The 24,968-nt window shown below is 40.7% G+C and overlaps 1 protein-coding gene across 3 annotated transcripts; it reads left to right on the forward strand.

Moving 5' to 3' along the window:
* Nucleotides 1-24,968, forward strand: fbxo30a (F-box protein 30a). Of its 3 annotated transcripts, none has more exons than XM_043681180.2 (4): nt 5-87; nt 2,839-2,963; nt 8,435-10,574; nt 21,937-24,968. In XM_043681180.2, coding segments are annotated over exons 2-4 (2,346 nt in total). In that variant the 5' UTR covers nt 5-87; nt 2,839-2,961; the 3' UTR covers nt 22,141-24,968. The 3 variants fall into 3 exon arrangements, with proteins under 3 accessions (XP_043537159.2, XP_043537115.2, XP_043537149.2); XM_043681214.2 differs by having other exon boundaries at nt 8,435-10,569; nt 21,937-22,113; XM_043681224.2 differs by lacking the exon at nt 2,839-2,963 and having other exon boundaries at nt 1-87.

Raw genomic sequence — 24,968 nt, forward strand, 5'->3', positions numbered from 1 at the left:
CGTGCCCGCCCCTATCTTGGGGCGGGGTTTGTGGTCGGGCTCGGCTTCAGGCGGCGGTGCTGGTGAAGTTAGTGTCTGCTGTCTCGGGTGAGTGCAGGTAGAAGCCGTGGCTCTGGTACGACGCTGCCTAATTAACTGGCCGGGTCCTTGTCTGGTTGTAGGCCCACAGCGGGGTCGGCCCGGTTACTGTCAGGCGCTTCTCAGGCCGCCCTGGCGGCCTGCCACTGGGCCTGACGCTGCTCTTTAAAATGAGGCCAAAGCGGCCCCAGCCCCCTGCCCCCCCCCCGGGGAGGGGAGGCTTGGACCCACCGAAGTCCCCTCACAGAGCTCAATCCACCGCGCGAACAGAGGCCTAGGCCCCAGGAAATAACGGAAGGTGTCTCGATCAGCTCCACGGCGAGGGGAGCGAAATCTGCGGGTGGGAAAAAAAACCCTTTCCGGGGCCGATCATTAAATAGAGGCGGAGAGTTATTGGATATTTTTATGGGTGGAAATTAAGGATGGGCTTTAGATGGGTGAAGGGTTTAAGCAGAAAGGTGAGGCTCTGGAGTGTCGAATGGGAAGGGTCTTTGGTGGAGGGGAGGTTTAATGAGACGTGAAAGATCTTGGGTTAAATTGGGTGGGAAGGGTCTGGGGGTTATAAAGGATGAGAAAGATCTTTGGGTGACTTTAATGAGATGGAAAGGGTTTGTGGGGAGGTTTTAATGGGCTGTGAAGAATTTTGACATTTATTTGGAATGTGAAGGGTCTGGAGGAGGTGTTAATTTGAATGGCGAGGGCCTTTTGGGCATTAAATGGGGTGAAAAGGATCTTGGCTTAAATGGGATGGGAAGGCTGGGGGTTATTGGGATGTGACTTGGATGGTTAAATGGGATGGAATGGTTTTGGGTGTATATGGCAATGGAAGGGTCTTGGTAGGTTTAAATGGAATGTGAAGGATCTTGGAATTAATGACAATGGAAGGGTCTTGGGTTAAATGGAGTGAGGAGAGTCGGGGGGTTAAATGAGATGGGTTAAATTAGATGTGCAGAAGGAATTTTGATACTGTTGGGGAGGGTCTGAAGGGACTTTAGTTGGGGTAAAGACATATTGTGGGTGATTTGTGGCTGACAATGTAAGTTTATCAATGAGGTGATTTTTTGAGGTATGGAGTGAGCATCATGTGGATTAGTCTGTTGGTTTGGTATTGTGATGGTTCTTAAAGGGAGTGGATATCACAAGGTTTATGATAGGATTTGTTCACACTGTGTGATTTAATAGTGATGATCTGATTAAAATGTGTATCAGCCTTAAGGGGCTTGACTGTATTGAAGTTGAAAGATTGCTTCATCTCGCTGCGGAGTCTGGCGCACTGGCCATAGTCAGCAATTTGGCCTTTTGGCCAGAGATATGGAAAATGTTTTTGACTTGGAAGCCTGTGAATATTTGGAATTCTGTACCCAGAGGACTATTATTAGTCAAGTCATGTAATAATTCAAAGCTGAAATGTGTAGAGCCTTTGAACTTTCAGATAATTGAAAGACAAGGGGATGGGTGGTAGTGTGAAGTTAAGTTAGCAGATCAATTTGTTCTGAGTTGCAAAGCAGGCTCATGGGCAAGTATTCCTCCTATTATAGAGTCATAGAGATGTACAGCATGGAAACAGACCCTTCGGTCCAACCGTCCATGCCGACCAGATATCCCAACCCAATCTAGTCCCACCTGCCAGCACCCGGCCCATATCCCTCCAAACCCTCCCTATTCATATACCCATCCAAATGCATCAAGAGTAGGTCAAGTTTTGCACTTCTTCTGATCTTGATACCTTGAAGGTTAGATAGGATGTTAGTGTGGGGTTTATGAAGGTTATTTGAGAGTTATAATAGGATTGTTTGAAAGGATGATTGATAGAAGATGTACAAAAGGATGAAGGGCAAAATTATTTATCATATTATGTGAAGGCTGTAATGTATGTGGTGAGAGTATAGGATAAGCTGTCTTCTATAAGTCAACATGGTTAGCTGTGCAATATGTATCGTCTGTGTGTAGGCAGTTATCATTCATTCAGTCAATATCCATAAATCCTGGTATGCAATCAACGAAAGAGATTAAGGGGGAAGGCACGTTAGTAATGGCTTTAAGATAGGGCAGTAAATATATTCTTGCCAATTCAGTCTTTTCCATAGAATGAATACGGTTACAACTTTAAGTATTCTGCAGGAATGGGAAGGTGACAGGAGGATGGTTAAGCAAGTTGTATGGGAAGCATTAGAAGTTTTGCTCTCTGATATTTTATTGATGCAGAGGGATTCCTACATTAGTCTGAATTTCTGGCCTTCAGAAATGTGCTCCTCTCTTCCAGTATCTAATTATATGGCACCATTAAAATGAGTCTGTTTGTGATTGACCTGCTTTGACACTTCTGGGTAGCCACCAGAGTGTGTGTGTGTGTTGGGAAGGAGGAGGGTGCACGAGATTGGTGGTGGAGGAAGGGTGATTGAGAGAATCCTCCTTGAAGTAATTGACACTTGGCTTTTGCTATCCTTTTGATAGTGAATTGAAACATTTGATGTGATAAGGCCAACTGTGCAGCATGAAGCTGCTATATTTCCATAGCCAAGTGAACATGCATATTGTACTCGAAGCAAATTCTGCTGAACTCAATCTCAACTGTTTTCTGGAAAGATAGGAAAGGATAATAAACTAAGTGACATGCTCCTTTTTATAGTTTGATTCATTTGCTGTCGATATAATCATTCCAGGCAACTGCTAACCAGTTTCCTTGAAATGAATGTTGAGTTTCCAGCTCAATGTGTATATTCTGCCTTAAACCCCTTGTTCAAAATTTGATGTCCTAAGGGATGAAGAAATTTTACCACCTTTGCTCTTGATTTTGACTCCCGAGAAGCAGATGGGTCGTGACTTCAACACCTTTCTGTGCTGGGACCAGTTGACTACTTTCTTCCTCAGCTGCAGACATCCATGTAAGTTGGGTTTGACATGAATTGTTTAACATTCCTGGGTCATCCTTCCTGAGGAACCTGGAGTGGTGGAACAGAGCTTCAGCTTGAAATGTACTGAGACCTGTGAAATTTCTAGTTTGCCTGTCTGATGGTTGTTGATGAGCAAACTGTGATTTTCTTTATTGAGCATGCAAGTTTCCCTTGTTTTAAGGGAAACTCGTATACAACTCAGCCCACAATCTAGCAGAAAGTGAGTGTACTATTTAGCTGATGATTATTAGTAATGGTTAAACATAGCACTGAATGAGTATTTCCAAACTATGTAAATTGATACTGTATCACTGAACATTGCATGAGAATATTTTGAGTCATGGGAATTTTTTTGAGTAAATAGAGTTTTAAATAGACAGTAATTTTTGTAAGAAAGATTATTTGTCTCTAGGAGTAGAATTGTTGTCACTATTGTTTTTAGACGACATTATATTGCAATGCTCACAGCCTATAAATGAGGAACTGCTGCAGCTTTATATGGAGGATGTATAATTTGCGCAAGAGTATTATACACAATTTGTCTATGGAGATTTTATGAACTATAAGTAATAATTGAGTTTTAGTATACAAAAAAGTCAGCAGTAAATGAAGGTGACTTTTGTTTAAGAATCTGATTACATGAGTCATGGTGAAAGCAGGGTTCAGGGGTGTGGTCAAGTCTTATCTTCATTGAGCTCCCTTTTTGACATTATCCAGGTTTGGAGTAGTAAGTTTATATTATGAAAGTTCTTTTCAAAAGAGACATTTTCCAATTTCCAAAATATTTAATTGAACTTTGAGTGCCAAATAGCCAAAGAAGGGAAGATTAAATCCCATAAGCAGCAATACAAAGATTGGCAGCATGCTTATAGACCAGCTGTCATCTCATTGACTGAATGTGAAGTGTTGTCTCTTAAAACTTTTGACTAGTTAGCCCAGTTTATACTGTGACTTTTCCTTGTGACATTGATATTGTAGAAATATTCACAAATTGACATTGTAATAGGTTAATCCTTAAACACTGGAATTGAGATGACATTAATGGAATCATGAGTATTGTTTTCAGCCAGTTCAGTCTCCTGATGCAAGTAACTACTTTTATTTGTACAGTACCTTTTTAATGTGAAAATTTCTCATGTCTTTGGTAGTTAGGCAAAGTTTGATGCTTAAACAAAAACAGGAATGGCAGAGCCTAAGAAGATAAACCAGCATTAACATCTTGAGTCCGGTGACACTTCTTCAGAACCCTTTTATTAAACAAAGGACAGTAGATGCTGGAAATCTGAAACAAAAGCTGGAGAAGCTTAGTAGGCAGCATTTATGGAGAGATATCTGAATTAACACTTTGAGTCCATCTATCTTCTCTCCATAGATGCTGACTGCCTGCTGAGTTTCTCCAGTAATTTCTGTTTATGTTTCAGAATTTTTTTTTTGTTTCCGATCCCCAGTATCCGCAATTCTTCGTTTTAATGAAAATTGTTCTGAAGAAGGGTCACTGGAGTCAAAAATGTTAACACTGTGTTTTCTTTTCACAGATGTTGCCAGGCTTGTAAAGTTTCTTGAAAAGTTTTAATACTATTTCAAAGAGTTTGATCTTAAGGAGCATTTTAATGGACAAAAGTGAGCTGAAGAGGTTTAGGGAGGTAATTTGAAAGCTTGGTGCATAGGCATCTGCAGTTACAGTTATCAGTGGAATTATGGAAATTGGGCATGTGCAAGAGACCAGAATTGGGAGAAAATGCAGAGTTCTTGGTCAGTAGTTGGTTATGACAGTTATTCAGGAGATGCAGACAAGTCATTGCCAGCGTTTAGTGATATCTCCATTCACATCTGTAGGGAAACAGAAAGCAGGATATAGGCTAGAAATAAAAACAAAAAGTTCTGAAGAATCTTAGCAGGTTTAACAACGGTAATGGAAAAAAAACAGAGGTCGTATACATAATTACTTCACAATTACTCTTGAGTGTTGGGAATAATATATTAGCATGGATAAATGACTGGCTAACCAATTAGAAACAGTTGGGGTAAGCATCTGGATGGGTACATGAATAGGAAGGGTTTGAAGGGATATGGTCAAATGCTGGCAAATGAGACTAGATTCATTTTAGAATATCTGGTCAGCATGGACGAGTTGGACTGAAGGGTCTGTTTCCGTGCTGTATATCTCGATGTCTCTAAGTGGCTAATTTTCACATTGGAAAGCTAATTAATGGAGTGCCACATGGATCAGTGCTTCAACTATTTTCAACCTAGGTTAATGGTTTGGATGAAGAGACAGTGTATTGAGACCGAATTTACTGCTGATGCAAAGGTAGGCAGGAAAGCAAATTGTTTGAAGGACACAGTCTACAAAGGGATGTGTTTTGGGAAAAAATAGGCAGAGGGAGATCAAATGTGAGTTGTCTGCTTAGGTGAGAAGAATAGAAAAGTAGATTATTATTTAACTAGAAAGAACCTGCGGAATTCAGCAGTACAGTGTGTTCTGGACCTCGTACATCAGTCAGAAAATAGCAAATAAGCAAGACAAGTGGCATATTGGCTTTAAATGAAAGGGGAAAGAAGGTAAAAATAATCTTACCACAGTGGTACAGGACATTGTTGAAACCGTACCTAGCATATTATGTTCACTGACTTCATTATTTAAGGTGGGAATTGGAAATGGTTCAGAGAAGATTAGATTAGATTACTTAGTGTGGAAACAGGCCCTTCGGCCCAACAAGTCCACACTGACCCGCTGAAGCGCAACCCACCCAGACCCATTCCCCTACATTTACCCCTGCCCCTAACACTACGGACAATTTAGCATGGTCAATTCACCTAACCTGCACATTTTTGGATTGTGGGAGGAAACTGGAGCACCCGGAGGAAACCCACGCAGACACGGGGAGAACGTGCAAACTCCACACAGAGTTTCCTGAGGCGGGAATTGAACCCGGGTCTCTGGTGCTGTGAGGTAGCAGTGCTAACCACTGTGCCACCGTGCCGCGCACTAGGATGATTCACGGATGAAGAATTTACCTTGAGGAAAAATTCAGCCTATACTCTATTGATTTTAGAAGAATAACATGATCTTGTTGAGATAGTCATATAGATGTACAGCATGGAAATAGACCCTTCACTCCAACTCGTCCAGATATCCCAACACATTCTAGTCCCACTTGCCAGCACCTGGCCCATATTGCTCCAAACCCTTCCTAAACATATACCCATCCAAATGCCTTTTAAATGTTGTAATTGTGCTGGCCTCCACCAATTTGTCCGGCAGCTCATTCTATACACGCACTACTCTGTGTGAACAAGTTGCCCCTTGGGCCTCTTTTATATCTTTCGCTCTCGCCCTAAACCTATGCCCTCTAGTTCTGGACACCCTCACCCCGGCGAAAAGACCTTGTCTATTTACCCTATCCATGTCCCTCATGATTTTATAAACCTCTCAGGTCACTGCTCAGCCTCCGTCACTCCAGGGAAAACGGCTCCGGCCTATTCAACCTTTCCCTATGACTCAAATCCTCCACCCAGGCAACATCCTTGTAAATCTTTTCTGAACCCTTTCAAATTTCACAACATCCTTCTGATAGGAAGGAGACCTGAATTGCACGCAATATTCCAACAGTGGCCTAAGCAATGTCCTGTACAGCTGGAACATGATTTCCCAATTCCCATACTCAGTACTTTGACCAATAAAGGAAAGCATACCAAACGCCGCTTTCACTACCCTATCTACCTGCGACTCATAAGGGTAGTTTATAAAAGAGTGTTTTCTGTTGTCGAGGAATCTAGAACTCTAGAGCAAAATTTCAGAATCAGGGTCCTCTCATTTAAGGTGAAGACAAATGGGTAATTGTCTCATAGATTGTTAATTAATCTTTGGAATTGTGTACCCTGAGAGTAGTGGAGACTGGGTCATTGAACATTCAAGGCAGTGTTAGACAGGATTTTGATTTACAAAGTTGAGGATAATGGGCTGGCAGGCAGTGAAGTTAAAGCCACGGTCAGCAGTGACGATCTTATTGAATGGTGAAACTGGCTTAATGTGTCACATGGCCCACTTCTGTGTTTTTATGTTCTTAGTGGAAATCCTTGATTTCTATCCAAGGTTAATCATTAGTGCTTTTCTTTTTTGCCCTTGAAGGCTAACAGCCCTGGCTGTTATTTTTGGACACTGTGAGAACAGGGAATTCTGTCTTCAGGATACTGGAGTTCCAGTCGAGGCCAGTGGTGCTCAAACCGTATTAGGATGTAGAGTGGGGCCCCACCAAGGCATTGCCTGCGAGACATGGCTAGCAGTGTAGTGGAGGGAAAGAGGTGGGAAAGCAAATGAGACTGCAAGGAAAAAGAAGTTGTTGGCAGATGGAGAGAGAATACTGGGCATGAGGAACAGGACAATGCAAAATAATAGCATGAACAAGAGAATATAAGGGGAGGAAATTAAATGCTTAATGAAGAGAAGTGGTAAGCCAAAAGCATGGAGGAAGGGAAGAGTGTAGACTTGTTTTTAAACTTGCACAGATTGACTTTATTTTAAATGAAAAACTACTGGTTGCACGGCTTATCAAGGGGCTAGTTGCAGTGAAGACGTAGGATGATTTGTAAGGAAGTGTTAAGGATCAGTAGAGAATAGTTTTGCCTCTGGACGGGGTGGTTGGTGGGATGTTCAGAACAAGGCAGCATAACTTATAAATTTGAACACGTCCCTCGAGGGAGATGTCAGGAAACGCTTTCGTACAAAGGATTGTGCAAATCTGATAAACACTGCCCTGTACCAACCCCTGCCCAAAAAGAAGGGAATAGCTACTGAACCTCCAAGTGTAGCTGGGATGAGTGCTTCAGGTCAAAATTTCCAAACTTTTTTTTGTTAGCAAAGGTATTAAGGTTTCTGGAACTAAGGCAGGTAGAGTTAAGGTACAGATGACCCATGACCCTTGAACCAATAGACTTGAGTAGGGGTTGCCATTCTATTTGTATTGCCCTAAAGTCTCCGGGAATTGTAATTTGAAGCTTGAAGGCATTGCACAGTGACACTGAGGTCTTTTGGGGGGAGTGGGAGGGGTGGTGGTTGTGGGAGGGAGGTGAGAAGCGGGGTGGTGGCGTTTGGGATGGGAGGAGAGGATGTGATAAACATTACTTCCTTTCCTGTTGCTGGGAAGGTGAGTGTATGGGCTTGAGACAATTACTATCACAGTGGGCAGAGGAAAGTGCTTGATCAGAAGTGACAGTGTTTGGCTCCATGGTCTGAATGGTATCCGGTTTATCTAATATAGGCTTGACAGGTTGAATAGCATCCTTGTGTTCCTTTGACAGGCTTCAGCTTTGACTGGCCTCCAGTTCCAGTATCAAGGGCTGAGTAGCCTTTGCCTTTTCCTGTGTAACAGGCTCAAAGATCAGGTCCTGGGTATCTACTGAAATTGTTCTAATGATGCTGATGTATACTGTAATATTATTAATTGAACTTCTTTCCCCAGGACTGAAAAGGCCATAATGGAGCAGCATTTGCACTGCTTGAACTGTGTGAGCCGGCGTTGCATGGTTAGGCCAGAGATGAATGTGTCATGTGACTTGATTGGCTGCCCTCTGGTATGTGGAGCTGTCTTTCACTCATGCAAAGTGGGTGAACATCGCCTACTGTGCCCTCTTGAGCGAGTGCCATGTTTAAATAGTGCGTTTGGATGCCCATTCATCATTGCACGGAACAAGATTAGCGAACATCTGGAGGTTTGTCCTGCCAGTGTGGTATGCTGCACAATGGAGTGGAATCGTTGGCCCGTGAGCTATGCTGACCGCAAATCCTATGAAAGTTTAAGCAAAGATGGTGATGGAGTAGAGCAGTTGGACTTGGCTTTAGCTCTTCAGGATCAGCGGATGCTTCTTGAATCACTCAAAGTTGTGACCACTGCCTCGAACTCAGCTCCCAAGCAGTTCAAAAATGAGGAACAGATCCCAGAGACTATGGAAGCACTGGATGAGCCCCCCTCTAGCAGTTTGCTGTCAGTGAACGAAGAAGCTTACACTGAACTGTACCGAGCCACAGTTGAAACAACTAGGACTTTAGCGGTGGCCCTTGACCTCTTGAACAATGCTACAAAAGATGGGGAGCTCTCAAATGGGAGTCTATCTGAGGAGCGATCTGAAAGGAATGGAGGTATCCAGATTGTCGGGGAGGACGCACCAAAATCACCGTACTTTGCAGAGATCAATGATGATCCCTGCAAGAGCACAACGGAAGGAGGAGCAGTTGGTGGTGCACACTGTGAATCTGTAGCTTATGATCCGCCTTGGAGGGATTGGAACTTGTGTGTGGAGGAAAATGGATTTCATGAATTATCTGGCATGGTGACTGAAGCAAATGATGGCACGGATGGATGTATTCAGCTAAAAACAAGTGCCTTATGTAACGGTTTTCACAAAGCAGATGTGAATGCCTACACCCTGGGTCAGGAGGGAATGGAGTCGTACAATTGTGATCAGCAAGCAGAAGAGATAATGAATGGTTCTTGCCATGAAAATGACATAGATTGTGATGGAAATTCTTCGGAACCTGATCACTTCTTACCTGTGTTTGCACAGCTACTTACTGTGGAAAGTTTGTTACATCCAGACAGTTTTCAGGAGGACTGCTTGCCTTCTGATCCCTGTGGAGTGAGAAAGTTAGTCAACAGATCTGCTGAGCGGCAAGCACTGAAGAAAATTGCCACTTTCAAACTGTTAGAAGGTCACAATGGGCGCAGGCCATATCTTGGGGATTTGAATTGGTATAGGAAGAAAACGGAAAGCAAAGCAGTTGACACATCAGATCTGGAAGTTGATGATGACCCTCTGGAATTACAGGGAATTGATTTGATCACAGCTGCTTTATTGTTCTGTTTGGGGGACTCTCCCAGCGGTAGAGGGATCTCAGACAGCCGGAGTGTTGATGGAAACCGTGTTGATTTGGGCACACAGACTTTCTCCTTCCCAGCAGCCATATTAGCCACCAATACTACAGTCGGAGAGATAGCCTCCGCATCTGCTTGCGACCACGCAAATCCTCAACTATCGAACCCGAGTCCTTTCCACACACTTGGGCTGGACCTGGTCTTGGAGTGTGTGACCAGATATCAAACAAAGCAACGCTCCATGTTCACTTTTGTATGTGGTCAGTTTTTCAGGAGAGACGAGTTTCCTTCTCACTTTAAGAATGTGCATGGGGACATTCATGCTGGCCTCAATGGGTGGTTGGAACATCGATGCCCTTTGGCCTATTATGGCTGTACCTATTCTCAGAGGCGGTTCTGCCCTTCTGCCCAGGGTTCAAAAGTTATTCACGATCGCCATCTCAAGTCTTTTGGAATCCAGCCATGTGTTCCGGCCATGTTGTTAGGAACCCATGAGAGTCGGTTGTCCAGCACAGGAATGGCTGCTGACCAACTGAGCAAACTGCCCTTTGAGATTTTGCAGCACATTGCTGGATTTCTAGATGGGTTCAGCTTGTCTCAGCTCTCGGAAGTGTCACATTTAATGAGGGATGTATGCAGCAGTTTGTTGCAGGTTCGGGGAATGGTCATCCTGCTTTGGGAAAAAATTCAAGACCTTCATGGAAAGGCCTCTTGGAAAACAAAAGGCAAGGTTTGTGTTTTTCTTTTATTAAGTTTGATTTACTTTTGTATAAGAATTAAGAAACAGTATTGTTTTGATCTCCGTAGAGACTGTTAAGTTTAGAGTACTTTGCATACCCTGTTAACCACATCATTCCGCAAAATTGTTTTTAATGAAATTTTACTGTACGAGGTAAACACCACTAGATATGCACTTTGTTAGTTAATTATTTGTACTTTAAAAATAAAACACAACAGCGGGTACGTTGGACCAAAACCCAACTGAACATTTTCATTTCTGCGCTGACGGCAACTCTCCCACCTGGTCAACAAGTCTTTGGCTATTCATTAGATTCTTGAAGATTATCTTAAGTCCAAATTCAAACTTTCCTGCATTTGTTTTAAGAGACCTGGGACGTTTACCTATTTCACAATGGCTCAATGGGCAATTCATTTCTAATCACTGGTTTCTAATTACTCTAAAGGCGGGATGCTAGGAAGCTCAGAGGAACAAAGGGGTCTTGAGCTGATTGGAATCCGCAGATCCCTAAAGGTGGCAGGACAGGATCTATGATAGCTAACCTATACAGACACTTGCCTATAATCGTATCACAGATTACAAGAGCAGGAAGGTTATGTTGAAGCTGTATAGAACTTTGGTTAGGCCACAGCTGGAGGACTGTGTGCAGTGTGGTCACTACAGTTAGAGGAAGGATGTGATCGCACTGGAGGAGGTACAGAAGAGATTCAGCAGGATGTTGCCTGTGATAGAGCTGTTCCTCTATGAAGAGAATCTGGATAAGCTCTGGTTTGTTTCTTTAAAGCAGAGAAGACTGAGAGGAGACCTGACTGAAGTGCACAAGATTAAGAGGGGTATGGACTGGGTACATAGAAAGCAGTTGAAGGGTGAGTAATGAAAGGTATAATTTTAATGTGATAAGCAGGAGGTTTAGAGGTATTTTGGGCATTTTCTTTTCAGCCAATGGGTGATGGGAATCTGGAATGCATACTTGGGAGAATAGTTGAGCTGGGAAACCTCATACTTCTAAAAAGTACCTGGATGAGTACTTGAATGTCATAGCATTTGACCCACAGCCTTGAATATTATGTGGGATCATGTAAGCTTAGTAGTTTTTGACAATGCAAATCTGATGGACTGAAGAGCCTTTTCTGTATTGTACAACTCTATGATAACCTCCTGGGCCACATCTATTCTATAGCTTTTAGCGCATTTCTCTAGTTGCCTGATTTAGTTGATTCAATCTATGATGATGATGATTGTAACATCTGAAAACACAGGGAAGAAGACATGCTAAAGAGAATTGCTGTTAATATGCAGCCTGGTTTCACTCCATTTCTAATTGGGAATGGATCAGACACCTTGCTATCCTCCATGACCTCCACAAAGAAACAGTCATGGAACTTTCAAACCATTGCATTGGATTTTTCCAGGCAATTGAATGTCTCCATTAGCTTCTAAAAATCTCTTGGCTAATTGTCAAAAGTCTTGATCATGTCAGTATACGTGATGTAGAGTTCTATGTTCCAAGCTTGGCGTTTCTCCTAGAACTCTCTAACTTTAAGCACTGTCTGTGATTCCTTGGCCTTTTCTGAAACTGCACATTAAATTACAACACATCCTTATTGAGTGGTTCAAGAGGATCTTTGTGAAAATTTCCTGGTGGTGAAGAGGCATGAGGCTCCTCCATAGTTGTTGCAAAATTGCCTTCCTTTTCACTTGTATAGCTGGGCAACATAGCCATCTTTGTAATCATGCAGGGTGCCACAAAGACTGAAAGAATTCAGTGAACATTTTGACACCAAAGAAGAATTTGTATTTGTTTATAATGGTGTGTAAGAGTTATCAAAGAGAGCATTGATAGTAACCCATTTGATTGCTTTATTGATGGACCAAGGCTGATTGAAAATATGGATAAAATGCTTTTCCCCTCTTTTCATTGGCTATTTCTGAGAGCTGTGTTGATTTGTAGAATACACGAAATGACATCCCATATAGGTTACGGATTGCAATGTAGTGATGAAAGATGAAGTGTATTGACTGATGAAAGTTTGGTCATTTTGCCCTGAATTCATCCCAACAAATGAGCCCCCACTGATGGTAGCACACAGACATGACCGAAAATCTGATTACAGAGCCACATAATGCAGTTAAATGACCAAGACGTTCTTTTGGGCAAATAACACAAGACAGGTGTCAGCCTTGTCATTATGACAGTGTGTATAGTTAGACAGCTCCAGGAGAAATGGCAAGGGCATCACAAGCCTCTTACAGTATGCTTGTTGATCTGCCAAAGCTCTTTGACTCAGTCAGCCATGAAGGTAATGGAGCGATTTGGTTGCCTTGGAAAATTCCTTCCAATGGTTTGACACTACACACATGATATTCCTGCATGTGTCGTAGATGGTGGTGAGTTTTCTGATCCATTCCCAATCATTAATAGAGTCAAACAGGGCTGCATGCTGTAATAAACTCTCTTCAGCATCTACTCCCCCGCCCCTCCGCATCCCCATGATGTCTGGTGCTAGAATCGCCATCATAGAATACATCAAAATCAGTTATAACATGGACAGGAAGCTGCTCAATATAAGATGATTCATGGCAAAGATCAAGGTCTCCAAAGGCAAACTTCGCAACTTCCTGCTAGCCAATGACTGCACTAGCTGCCAGTTCAGAACTGGAATTGCAACATAGCATGGAGTTTTCAGCAATGCATATGACAACTTTGACCTTTACATCTGCTTACTTTGTGCTGATCTTATGTGCTAGTCTGTGTCAGAAGTGCCCTATTATTGCCTTTACGGCTACCCTCTGCTGTAGTTGCTGATAATGTAAATCATTTGAAGAGGGAGTTGAACAAGTGTTTTAGGGTTAGGAATTTAAAGGATTACAGCAAAAAGGAGTGGATAAGGGCTCCATTTTCCCTTATCTGTGATCTAAGTTTCTATGTTTATTGTGATTCTTATGAAAAAATATTTGAATTAGGTTTTTGGGATACTGGTCCATTTTCAGAGTTGTTTCAGATTGAGTTTACATCAGGATTGTTACAAGAATTATGAGATTAACTTAAAATTAATGCACAATATATTTAATACTTTGTTTTTTTTAAAAAAAAAATCAGTGTAAGCCCGCATAAGAGGGCGGAGGAGTGGGAAGTGGAGGAGATGCAGTGGATAGCATCGTCAACCACGTCTGAGGGGAAATTGCGGTCTTTGAAGAAGGACCTTAACCTCCTTCCACCTATTGCATTCCCAACGCCCCTCCCCCAAGTCCCTCTTCCCTACCTTTTATCGTGGCCTTCTTGGCACACCCCCCTTATTCCTGAAGAAGGGCTTATGCCCGAAACATCGATTCTCCTGCTCCTTTGCTGCCTGACCTGCTGCGCTTTCCAGCAACACACTTTTCAGCTCTGATCTCCAGCATCTGCAGTCCTCACTTTCTCCTAGCATAAGAGTAGTGCTGTTTTTGGATGCTCCAGTGTGCAATTGTTTTTAATTTGATACCTGCAGCATTATTGTTAAAGTGATGATATCTGGCTGTTTAAAAATGAATACCAGGATCATTCTTTAATAAATAATTAGTTGACAGGCCAAATGGCATATTACCTGCTATCATATTTGTCCAGGCTCTTGGCTGGAGCATTCCAAAACTAATTAATCTTCAGCTATGCTGCCCATCTCTCTCACTTGTGGCAAAATAAACTTGAAATTAACAGAATAAAACTAAATAATGCTAAAGAGTGCTAATTGCTTGCAGTAATTTTGAGAAGAGGCTGCAGATATGAGCCTTGATCCCAATGAGTTACCTTGTGCCAGCTAATTAGAATTTTTATTTTGGAAATGGATTATGGAATATTTGTTTATAATCAGTTTATAGCTTGCAAATGCAAAGGTTACATGCACACGTACATATGGTCTGTTTTTATATTTATATCTTATTTATGTAAAGCAGTAAACTCTTAAAAAACATCATCACTAGTACAGTGGTCATATTTCTACCTGATTGCATCATTTAATAAATAAGTTGGTGACAATAAAAAAAATTCCTGAATATCAAATAGTATCCCTTGAGAAAAGCTCAAGATCCCTCAAAGTTTGAACCCTGCTTCCAAAGTTTTATGTGGAATCAAGTTCCACCATCTTTTTTCAGGTAGAATGTTTTGAACCCTGATAACACTGAATAGGAAAGATTTCTTCTCCTTTTCGTCCATGTCTTATGCCAATGATTATAAATCTTTAATCTCTGGTTATTGGTTCATGCCCAAGAAAGAATAGGTACTCTTGCTGGTCTTATCAAAACATCTCACCTCAATAACCTTCATTTGGTCACTTCTAGATTTTCACTGTTCTGAAGAGAGCAGTCCTAATTTCTAATTTCCCTGCAAAATTGAACTCCCTTTATGTACTGTATATCTGCCTATTTAATCATTCTGCCTGGAAACCTGATCATCACTATTTTCATGTGAGCTTCCAACTTGATTATACGCCCTATACCTGAGTCTAGATTTTAAATAAAAATTGAGAGGTTGAACCAAGATTGATTCTTGAAAGGTCACGGCAAACTGCCTTCTAATCTGCAAAATTTCCCTAGGAAGAAGAAAGTGCTGGCATATCATTGAGCCAATTTTGTAAACATACCACTATATTCCTCTTCGTTTTATGTGCTGCTCCTTAATAATTTTTCAATTGATACTTTGGTGAATGTCTTGTAATCTTTACTAATTTATTAATGTTTTTACTACTTCAAAGTTAATCAAGTTAGTCAGACACAATTTCTCTTTAATCAATGCTGATTTTCCTTTATTAACCTACCCTGAAATGGCTTCCCGTACGTTCCTCAGCAGAGATGTTAGGCTGATTTGCTTTTATCAAGAAGGAGATATATGTACCTCTTTAAGAGTGATGTAATATTGTCAACCCTCAAGTCCTTTTGTACTTCTGTATCCAATGAGAATTGAAAGATTGTGACAATAACTCCGCTATTTCTATCTTTGCTTCTTTCAGCGTCCTGGGATACATTCTATCTGGATCAAACTACTTGTATATTTAAATTAGTTTAGTCTTTTTAGTACATCTGCAGCTATAATTCTTTTGTCTGTAACTTCTCTCTCTGTGTAAACTTTACATCATCTGCAGTCTTTTTGAAGACAGATGCAAAATTTTTGTTTAATACTTTAGTTATTCCCTCTGCATGTACATGAAGATTTCCGCACAGACTGGGGCTTGAATGGAGAGGAATTTAAGTGTATACAGGAAATCCTAATTATTCCATAAGTGGACTAGAGAAAGAGCAAAATGTTTCTTCCCTTGGGAAATAAGGCAGGGCTAGTAACTGGGATGTCAGTTGGGAGTGTTGGGGGGGGGGGGGGCACATTAGGATAAGTGATCATAATTCTATTTTAAAATAGTGATTGGGAAAAAAGAATAGATTGGATCTAAAAATTAAAGGTCTAAATTGGAGGAAGACCAATTTTGATAGCATTAGGCAAGAACTTTCAAAGGTTGATTGAGAGGCTGTTTGCAGGTAAAGGGCAAGTGAGAGACCTTCAAAAATGAGATAATGAGGTTCAGAGATAGCATGTTCCTGTTAGTGTGAAGGGCAAAGCTGGTAGGTGTGGGGAATGCTGAATGACGAGAGAAATTGAGGCTTGGTCAAGAAAAAGGAGTAGGCGTATGTCTGGTATAGACAGTTGAGTCATCCCTTGAGGAATAAACTTCGGAGGGCAAAAAGGGGACATAGCTTTGGCATATAGAGTTGAGGAGAATCCAAAGAGGTTCTACAAATACATTAAGGGTAAAAGAGAAACTAGGGAGAGAGTAGGACCCGTTTAAAGATCAACGAGGCCATCTACAAGTGGAACCACAGGAGATGGGTGAGATACTGGTGCAAGGTATCTGTTTAGTATTTACTGTGGGGAGAGACATGGAAGCTAGAGAATTTGGGAAATAAATAATGATGTCTTGAAAAGTGTCCATATTACATGTAGATAAATCTCTGGGACCCCATTAGGTGTATTCCCGAAACTTTGTGGGAAGCTAGGGAAGTGATTACCGGGCCCCTTGCTGAGATATTTATACCATCAACAGCCATGTGTGAGGTGTCAGAAGAGTGGAGGTTGGCTAATGTGCCATTATTTAAGAAAGTTGGTAAGGAAAAACCAGGGAACTGTATAGACTGGTGAGCCTGATGTCAGTAGCAGATAATTTGTTGGAAGGACAGGTTTTACATGCATTTGGAAAGGCAAGGATTAATTCGGGATAGTCAGCATGGCTTTGTGTGTGGGAAATTGTGACTCACTAACTTGATTGAATTTTTTTTTGAAGAGGCGACAAAGATGATTGAAGGCAGAACAGTAGATGTTGTCTATATGGACTTGAAGGCATTTGACAAAGCTCTGTATGGTAGACTGGTTAGCAAGGTGGAATATAGGGAGAGCTAGCCAATTGGATGCAAAATTGGCATGTAGGTAAGAGACAGGGTGGTGGTGGTGAAGGTTTGTTTTTTAGACTGAGGCTTGTGACCAGTGGTGTTCTTACTGGCAAGCAGAGTGTGGAGCAATATTGTGATTACTGCTTAGGATTCTAAAAAAATTAGATGTCAACTATGATGAGCTATTTTTACCTAATCCAGACTAATCACAGCTTTTTATCATTCACATAACTGATTTGAAAGTGAGTAGATGAGGTATGGTTAGGAAGTTTGCAGCTGACACAAATTGGTGGCAAAAGTGAGGACTGCAGGTGCTAGAGATTAGAGTCCAGATTAGAGTGGTGTTGGAAAAGCACAGCAGGTCAGGCAGCATTCGAGGAGTAGGAAAATCAATGTTTTGGGCAGGAGCCCTGATGAATGTCGATTTTTCCTGCTCATCAGATGCTGTCTGACCTGCTGTGCTTTTCCAACACCACTCTAATCTTGACAAAAATTGGTTGTGTAATGAACAGCGAAAAAAGGTATGAGTATAATGGGTGCTTGATCAGATGGACTGATGGGCCAAGGAGCGGCAGATGGAGTTCATTTAGGTAAATGTGAGGTATTGCATTTTGGCAAGGCAAACAAGGGAAGGATTTATATAGTCGGTGGTAGGGTCCTGGGGAGTGTTACTGAACAAAGAAACCTAGGGTTCACAGTTTCTTGTAAGTGGAGTCATGGGTAGGGTGGTCAAGATGGCGTTTGGCATGTTTGCCTTATGTTGGTCATAAAATTGAATATAGGAGTTGGGATGAGGCCATTCTGGGTTACTGCATAAAATTCTGGGTTTCCCTGCTATATGGAAGATGTTGTTAAACTTGAAAGGGTTCAGAAAAGATTTACAAGGATGTTGCTAGGCTTGGAGTGTTTGAACTACAGGGAAAGATTGAATAGACTGGGAATTTCTTTCCTGGAACATTGGAGGCTGAGGGATGAGCCTTGTAGAAGTCTATAAAATCATGAGGGGCATGGTTAGGGTGAATAGCCTAGGTCTTTTTTTCCCATTGTAAAGGTGTCCGAAACTAGATGACTTGGTTTAATGTGAGAGGGGAAAGATTTAAAAGGGCCAAATTTTCACGCAGAGGATGATGTGCGCCAACTGCTGGCAACTGAGACTAGATTCATTTTGGATGTTTAGTTGGCACGGACGAGTTAGGGTCTGTTTCTGTGCTGTATCTATGACTCTATCTTGCCTTTAACCTTCCTAATTATTTTAGAACTTGCTGGATTTGCATATTCATTGCCAAAATTAAGACTAATAGTCCATTCATCCCCTCATGACTAGACCATTTATCCCCTCAAGCTTGCCCTGGTATCTAACATAGTTGGTCAAACCAGGCATCAACATTTCTTTTGTCCCAGCTCCGCTCAGCCCTCAATTTCCCAATATTTCAAAAATCTATCTTGCACCTTATTAAATACCTCCAGTAATCTAGCCTCCACAACTCTCTAGGATAGGGAATTCTAGACATTCACGACATTCTCAAAGAAATTCCTTCAATCTCATTTCAAACAGAGTGTCCTCTTATTCTGTGATTGTCCTTCAGTTTAAGATTCTCTGATGTCTCTTCTCTTTCCCCCCCACACATGCGCGCACACACACTCCATTCTTCTAAATACTAATGAATAAAGACCTAACCTATTTAGCTGTTCTTGAGAAGTCAATCCCTTCATTCCAGGGATCAGCTCAGTGAATCTCTCTTGAACAGCCTTCAATGCTAGTACACCTCTTTTGAATACAGGGGTCAAAAATCTCCAGGGATGGCCTTGCCAACACCATATATAGTTGTAACAGGACTTCCCTACTTTTAAACTCCAACCCCCCCTAATGAGAGAGTCCCAAATTCCATTTGGCTTCTTAAATTACTTAATTACCTGTTGTACCTTCATGCTAACTTTTAGTATTTTATGTACAAGAGCACCCAGATACTCCTGGATGAATTGTTTAGAATCTCTGTGTAAATACTGTATGTCTACTTGCTGGTTTAGAAGAGGAATAGTTTAAAGTGAAATCTCATGCCTGAGGGTAGTAAATTGCTAAACATTTTAAACTTCAAAATTAAGCATTTTACATTTTATTTTTCCTTTCTGCATCTTTTATCTCTGTCAATGCAATCTTTCCGTCTATTTTTCTTTCTGTACCTGCTTTGATTAGAATTTGTTTGGTTTCCTTCTATGATTCCTCTCTCTTTCTCCATCCTTAAATCTGATTTGATTAAGGAGAGAGACTGTTGGTTGAATGCAGATGTCCATTGCCACCACCATGTTGCTGTTACAATCAGGTGAGGAAAAGAGCCTGGTTTACTACTATTCCTAGGAGAAAGTGAGGACTGCAGATCCTGGAGATCAGAGTCGAGAGTGTGGTGCTGGAAAAGCACAGCAGGTCAGGCAGCATCCGAGGAGCAGGAGAATTGATGTTTCAGGTATAAGCCTGACCTGCTGTGGTTTTCTCGCACCACTCTCTCTATTCTTACTACTTTTCCTACCACCATTTCACCACAACACATTTTTGAATTTTTACAAGGGTGATTGTCAATTCATTGGTACTTTAATGCATGCACTCTTGTGAGAAGTAAGCCTAGAGGTATTCTTGAATTAAACATGTAGGAATAAGCTTTATTGTTTAAAAACTCATTCCGACTTAAAAAAATTAAGAACTGTTAACAATGTACAAATAAGACCTACTTCATATTAATGCATGCAAACACACCACACTCAGACTTCACACTGTTGGATGTTAAACTTGGCCAAGTAAGAAAAATGCAGATAAAAGCAGTAAAGTCAGTTAGAATTTACCAGTTCTCTTGATGTTTGGTTCTTAGCTGAAGAACTCATTTTCTACAATAGTGTATTTTTTACTTTCATCTTCAAATCTTTCTTTAAAATTCTCTGTTTGCAATGATCTGGTTTTGTGTGTAGTTCAAGTCACAAACAAGGCTCAAATTTGAGAGCTTTTAGAGTGAGAGAGAGACAGACTTTGCATATTCTGTGACCAATTCCACATTTAAATATTTACACAAAATATATAACAAATAATTTATCTCTCCATTTTGGATGCATATTCTAAAAGGTATAGATGACTAGCTCGTGTGTCACTTGTTTTCCTTTAGCCATTTTTTCCATAATACATAGGTTGAATGGCCTAATTTGTGCCCCTATCAAGTCTGCTTTGCCATTCAATCTCCATTCTCCCAGTTCTCCCTGTAACCTTGATCCCCTTAATACTCAAGAACCTATCTATCTCAGTCAAAAATATACTCAACGATCTGGCCTCCACAGCCTTCTGTGGCAGTGAATTCCATAGATTTGTCACTCTGTGGCTGAAGAAGTTTCTCCTTATTTCCATTCTAAAAGGTCTTCCCTTTGCTCTAAGGTTGTGCCCTTGGGTCTTAGTCTCTACTATCAACATCTTCCCAACATCTATCCAGGCCATTCAGTATTCTTTATGTTTCAATTAGATCCCCCACATATCCTTCTGTTTCATATTGTGATGATTAATTTTTTGAATGTCCCCAATTATTATTCCTGAATGATTCATCCTGGATTTTGATGAGGTTGGAAGATGTTTGGCATCTCCAAGAGATCTTTGCTTCTGTCTCACTGTGATATTATGATCATGCAATGCTGCAGATTTGTTTCAGCCATTTTAAAAGCTGTCTTTTAAAAGTACAATGTGCGGAAGCAGTCAGTGAATTTGCAATTTTATATTTGATATAAGCGCATCTTTGTTATACTGTTATCTGTTAACAGCCAGCAAATTACAGAGCAAAGAATGTTTCAATTTAAAATGTGATGGAAGCATTCTAACTAATGGGCAAATTGTAACAATGCTCAACTTGCAGGATCCCACTTAATTTAGTTGGAACTGTAGGTTTGTGCAGACATTTCATATCTTCCATTTGGTGCTTTTCCTTCCAAAATGTAGCACATCGCACTTCATTGTTCTCATTTCCCAACTCTATATTGTCCTAACAATCTCAGAATATTTTTATAGGTAATGAAAACAGCTCATTACTCTTTTAAAGTAGAGTAGCAACCCTGTCAGATCTGCTGCATTGCCTGATCTTGTAGTTTCCTAACCAGTCTGAGAATAGGTCAGGCTCTCTAAACATGTACTCCAGGGAGCTTGGGACATTAAGGAGGCGAATGGTTGTTTTTTTAAAAAAAATGGCAAAACATGCCTTCCTTAGTGGCCTGTCAGACAGGTGCCCTCACCACTGCTGATGGGTAGTACAGCAACTTCATATCCTTACACACATGGCAATGCTGAGCATACTGGCAAGTTCTAGTGAAATCTGTAAAGGATCAGATTAATGTAGATAAGTTATGGATTTCCACACCTAATTATATGTACAGACTCTGGACGTTGTTGTCCAATATGCTGTGTTAACGATGGCTATCTTGTCATTCGCTTTCCTATTAATGGATATTAAGACATCACAGCTTTGCAGGATTGTTTCTTGAAGTGCACTTCTTTTCAAATGTAATGCAGTGAGCTTCTTCCTGTTCCCCATCTCCTCTTGTGATGAACTCCACTGCCTTTTTTTCCTCTTATAAAGCTCATACTCTAATAGATTGTAGGCTGATGGATTGATCTCAAAGTCTAATGGACTGTAGACTAATTGACTGCACTTTCAAGCTTATTTTCCTTTTAATGGGTCACATATTTAATCTTTGATTCTGAAGTTAAACACAAACTTGATGCTGTGGCAATCAGTGCCAGTGGTACAACTCTGCTATTGCACAGCAAATAGTTGGAAGAAATGCAAAGTATTTGTTCTCTTGCTTATTGAGTGCCTCCTTTCTCCTTCTCCTCTTCCTTCACCCCCCCCCCCCCCCCCAAAACAACAGCGTGCCTGTTAATTGTACAGCATTTTGTGTAATATGTGACATTTCTGTCTTGCAGGCCTGGCGATTCAGCACTGCCTTCGGCACAGTTAAAGAGTGGAAGTTTGCAGACATTGCCAGCATGGCTGATCATCTAAAATACTGTCGCTACAATACAGTAGAGAGGACCGGGGAGGCTGTCCCATTGCCTTGCATGTGTGTGACACGGGAGCTTACTAAAGCGGGCCGTCCATTGCGTTCTGTCCTAAAACCAGTTCTTTAATCTGTTTGGACACTGACAATGTACTGCAAAACATTCTAATCTTAAATGTGGTCTGTCACTTTGTATATGATATATTTTGCTTTGATGTGAGATTTATTTTTGTAGTACAGTACCTGTGCAGGCATGCTCAAGGCAAAGAAAAGCGCCTTGATGACAGGCATATTGAATGGATGGATATTTTTGTGGACGAAACCTTCCCCCTATTGGAGTCTTCCATTTGTACATATAGTTTTCTTGCATGGATCTGGCCTTTATTGGAAAAAAAATGTCTAGCTTCACCCTCCATCCCTCCCCTCTTCCAACCACCCTTAGACCTAGAATAATCATATTGTGAATGTTGTAGATACAAAGAGACATTGATTGTGACAAAATCCTCATCAAAATGCGGCAATGTTCTGCCGTTACTTGGTGACTCAGAAAGATGCTCAACTTTTGTGGAATAATGAACGAGATGCTTCTTGTCTTTTTGAATCACAACTCGAGCTCACTGAGGTTAGAGGAATTATTTGTCTACGTTACATCAGTAAGCTAGCTGCTGCAAAGCAATACTATACCTCACACTCATCAAAAGCAAAAATGCCGCAATGCAGTGGATCACACTGTACAATTTTGCCACTTTTAGCACTTTAGTTTTACAGCCTCATTTTATTAATTTGATCACCAATATTTGAAATTCATCATTGTTCACATAGTTTCTCACCCTCTCCTCTTTCCTAACTCTCTGCCTTTGTGAGTGTTACCTATGATGTTGAATGGGGAAATGAGCAACTTGCTTTGAAACTAAATCTAAGAGGGCTGTTTCAGTCTGCCAAATAAAAGGCTGTGCTTTGTGAATCCATCCACGTTACTGAACCTAAACTCTCCCCAGATGCAAGGAGCAGGTATCAGTTTGGAGGCTTAGCACTCAGTTACCAAAGCAACTTTTTACTTTTTAGTTTCACTTTTTTTAATATGGTTCGTACCTCCGACTTTAGAATGCTTTATTAAGGGAGTGATTGTGTGTGTTTTTGTTTACGCATTTAGCGCCAAAAATAGATTTGAATATCTTAGCCTTCAGCCTCGGCATTTAAAACTCTGATCGTGTAATGTGTTGATGTGATCTCACAATCAAATGTAATGCCTTTTCACCGCACTTTATTGATTTTAAAACACTGATGGAATGATATCAAGAGTGCGGGATTGTTGTGGAAAGCTAGTTTATCCAATTTTAAAGGCTTTGTTTATCAGAATATTCATGGATTCCCCTTGTGCTGTAAACAAAATACTGCTGCTAAATGTAGAAATTTGAGTCTAACTGTGTTTTCCCTTAACATGTTGTCTTAAAGTTTAAAATGAAACAGACTTTGAAGAAAATGCTGTGTAGCTTAGTGCTAACATCTTTTTACAGACCTATATAGAATATGTGCTTCAAGTTCGCACATGTTAAGACAACTATATGGGAAAACTCTGAGCTGGTCTTTAAGAACACTAATTAATTTATTTTAATTTTGAATCATTTGTAAAGTGATGTGAAATGAGAATCTGTTGGATATCAGTATGTGTTACCTGAATGTTTTTCTACTGGCTTCTCAGAAGAAAATGGTAGTATAGTTTCAACATGGAATTGGCTGGTAGTGAGATCCAAATGTAAAAATTAGGACCTGTGTTGACGCAGCAGGTGTTAAAATCAAAAATTTTATAGCACAGTAAACACAATGAAAGTTATTATTCGAAATGGTGCTGCTGTGTTTGGGAGTTTCACACTGTGCCACAGGTAAATGTTTGATTCCCATTTATTTGAGGTGTGGAGGGGTAATGTTTCTGGAACATCATAGACGCCAGAAATAAAAAAAGGCCGGTGTCAGTTTGCTTGCTCTTGGTTCTAGGTGTCTAGGATCTAGGTATCTACCCAGTGACTGCCCTTGGCTCTGGGTATCTAATCAACTGGTGCCCTTGGCTTTGGGTTCTAACTGGTAGTTGTCCTGGCTTCTGAATGTCTAAGCAGCTGGCACCTTTGGCTGTGCACTCAAATCAATAGCAGTTCCTGGCTGTGGGCATGGAACCAGTGGGATGCTTTATACTGAATGTTTAACCTGTCAGAAGAAGAAAGCAGAAAAAAATGCTAAAAATGCAAAGCATTTAAGTCCAGAAAGCAATGCAACAGAATGCATAGTTTAAAGTTGTGCACTTGTGTATTTGTTTTAATTTGTGTGGAGATATCTACATGTCAATTAAATGTTGCATTTATTACAACTTCATTAAACTCTATATTCAATATGAATGCATTTTGTTGCTGCAACTTCAAATATACATTCTCAGTTCCACTGAAGATCATTTGATCTCTTCCCCCATTTCTGCAGTTGCTTCATTTACCAATAAATGTGTCATTTGGTTCCAATAGTTTTTATTATGCTCCAGGAATGAAACTTTGCTTCACTAACAGAGTTCATATTCATTACCATTCACTTAAACATTACACTGGTCTACTCCTATCTAATTATTACATTGTTAGTTAGTATTTTTTTAATCTTGTCAGAAACGTGTATTTTCTGCTTTCAAGTATGAGAATTAAAGGCAATGAAAGATTGCATAAAATTCTCTGAAACCACAATGAAGATCAAAGGAGTCTCTACATTAACGTAAAAAAAGTAGATTTCTCTTTTCAACACTGAGGTTCAGTTATGCAGGAGTTTGTGTTGGGAGGACCTCTTCCCCACTCTGCTGGTCTTTCAATGATGCACGATATTGAGCTTTTGTACTAAATGTTTGATTTCATTTTAAACTACAAGAATTCTAATAAAGAACTTGTCATTTTTATTAACTACTGAAAGACTGTTTGTTTGTATTTT

This window comes from Chiloscyllium plagiosum, unplaced genomic scaffold (genome assembly GCF_037043375.1).
Source record: "Chiloscyllium plagiosum isolate Xiang-an unplaced genomic scaffold, Cpla_swu_hap1 HiC_scaffold_3, whole genome shotgun sequence".
Classification (NCBI taxonomy): Eukaryota; Metazoa; Chordata; class Chondrichthyes; order Orectolobiformes; family Hemiscylliidae; genus Chiloscyllium; species Chiloscyllium plagiosum.

Excerpts from the sequence above, each read along its gene's own strand:
- fbxo30a (XM_043681180.2), top strand. Across the intron at positions 10,575-21,936 it reads CTTGGAAAACAAAAGGCAAG|GCCTGGCGATTCAGCACTGC; the intron begins GTTTGTGTTTTT and ends TCTGTCTTGCAG.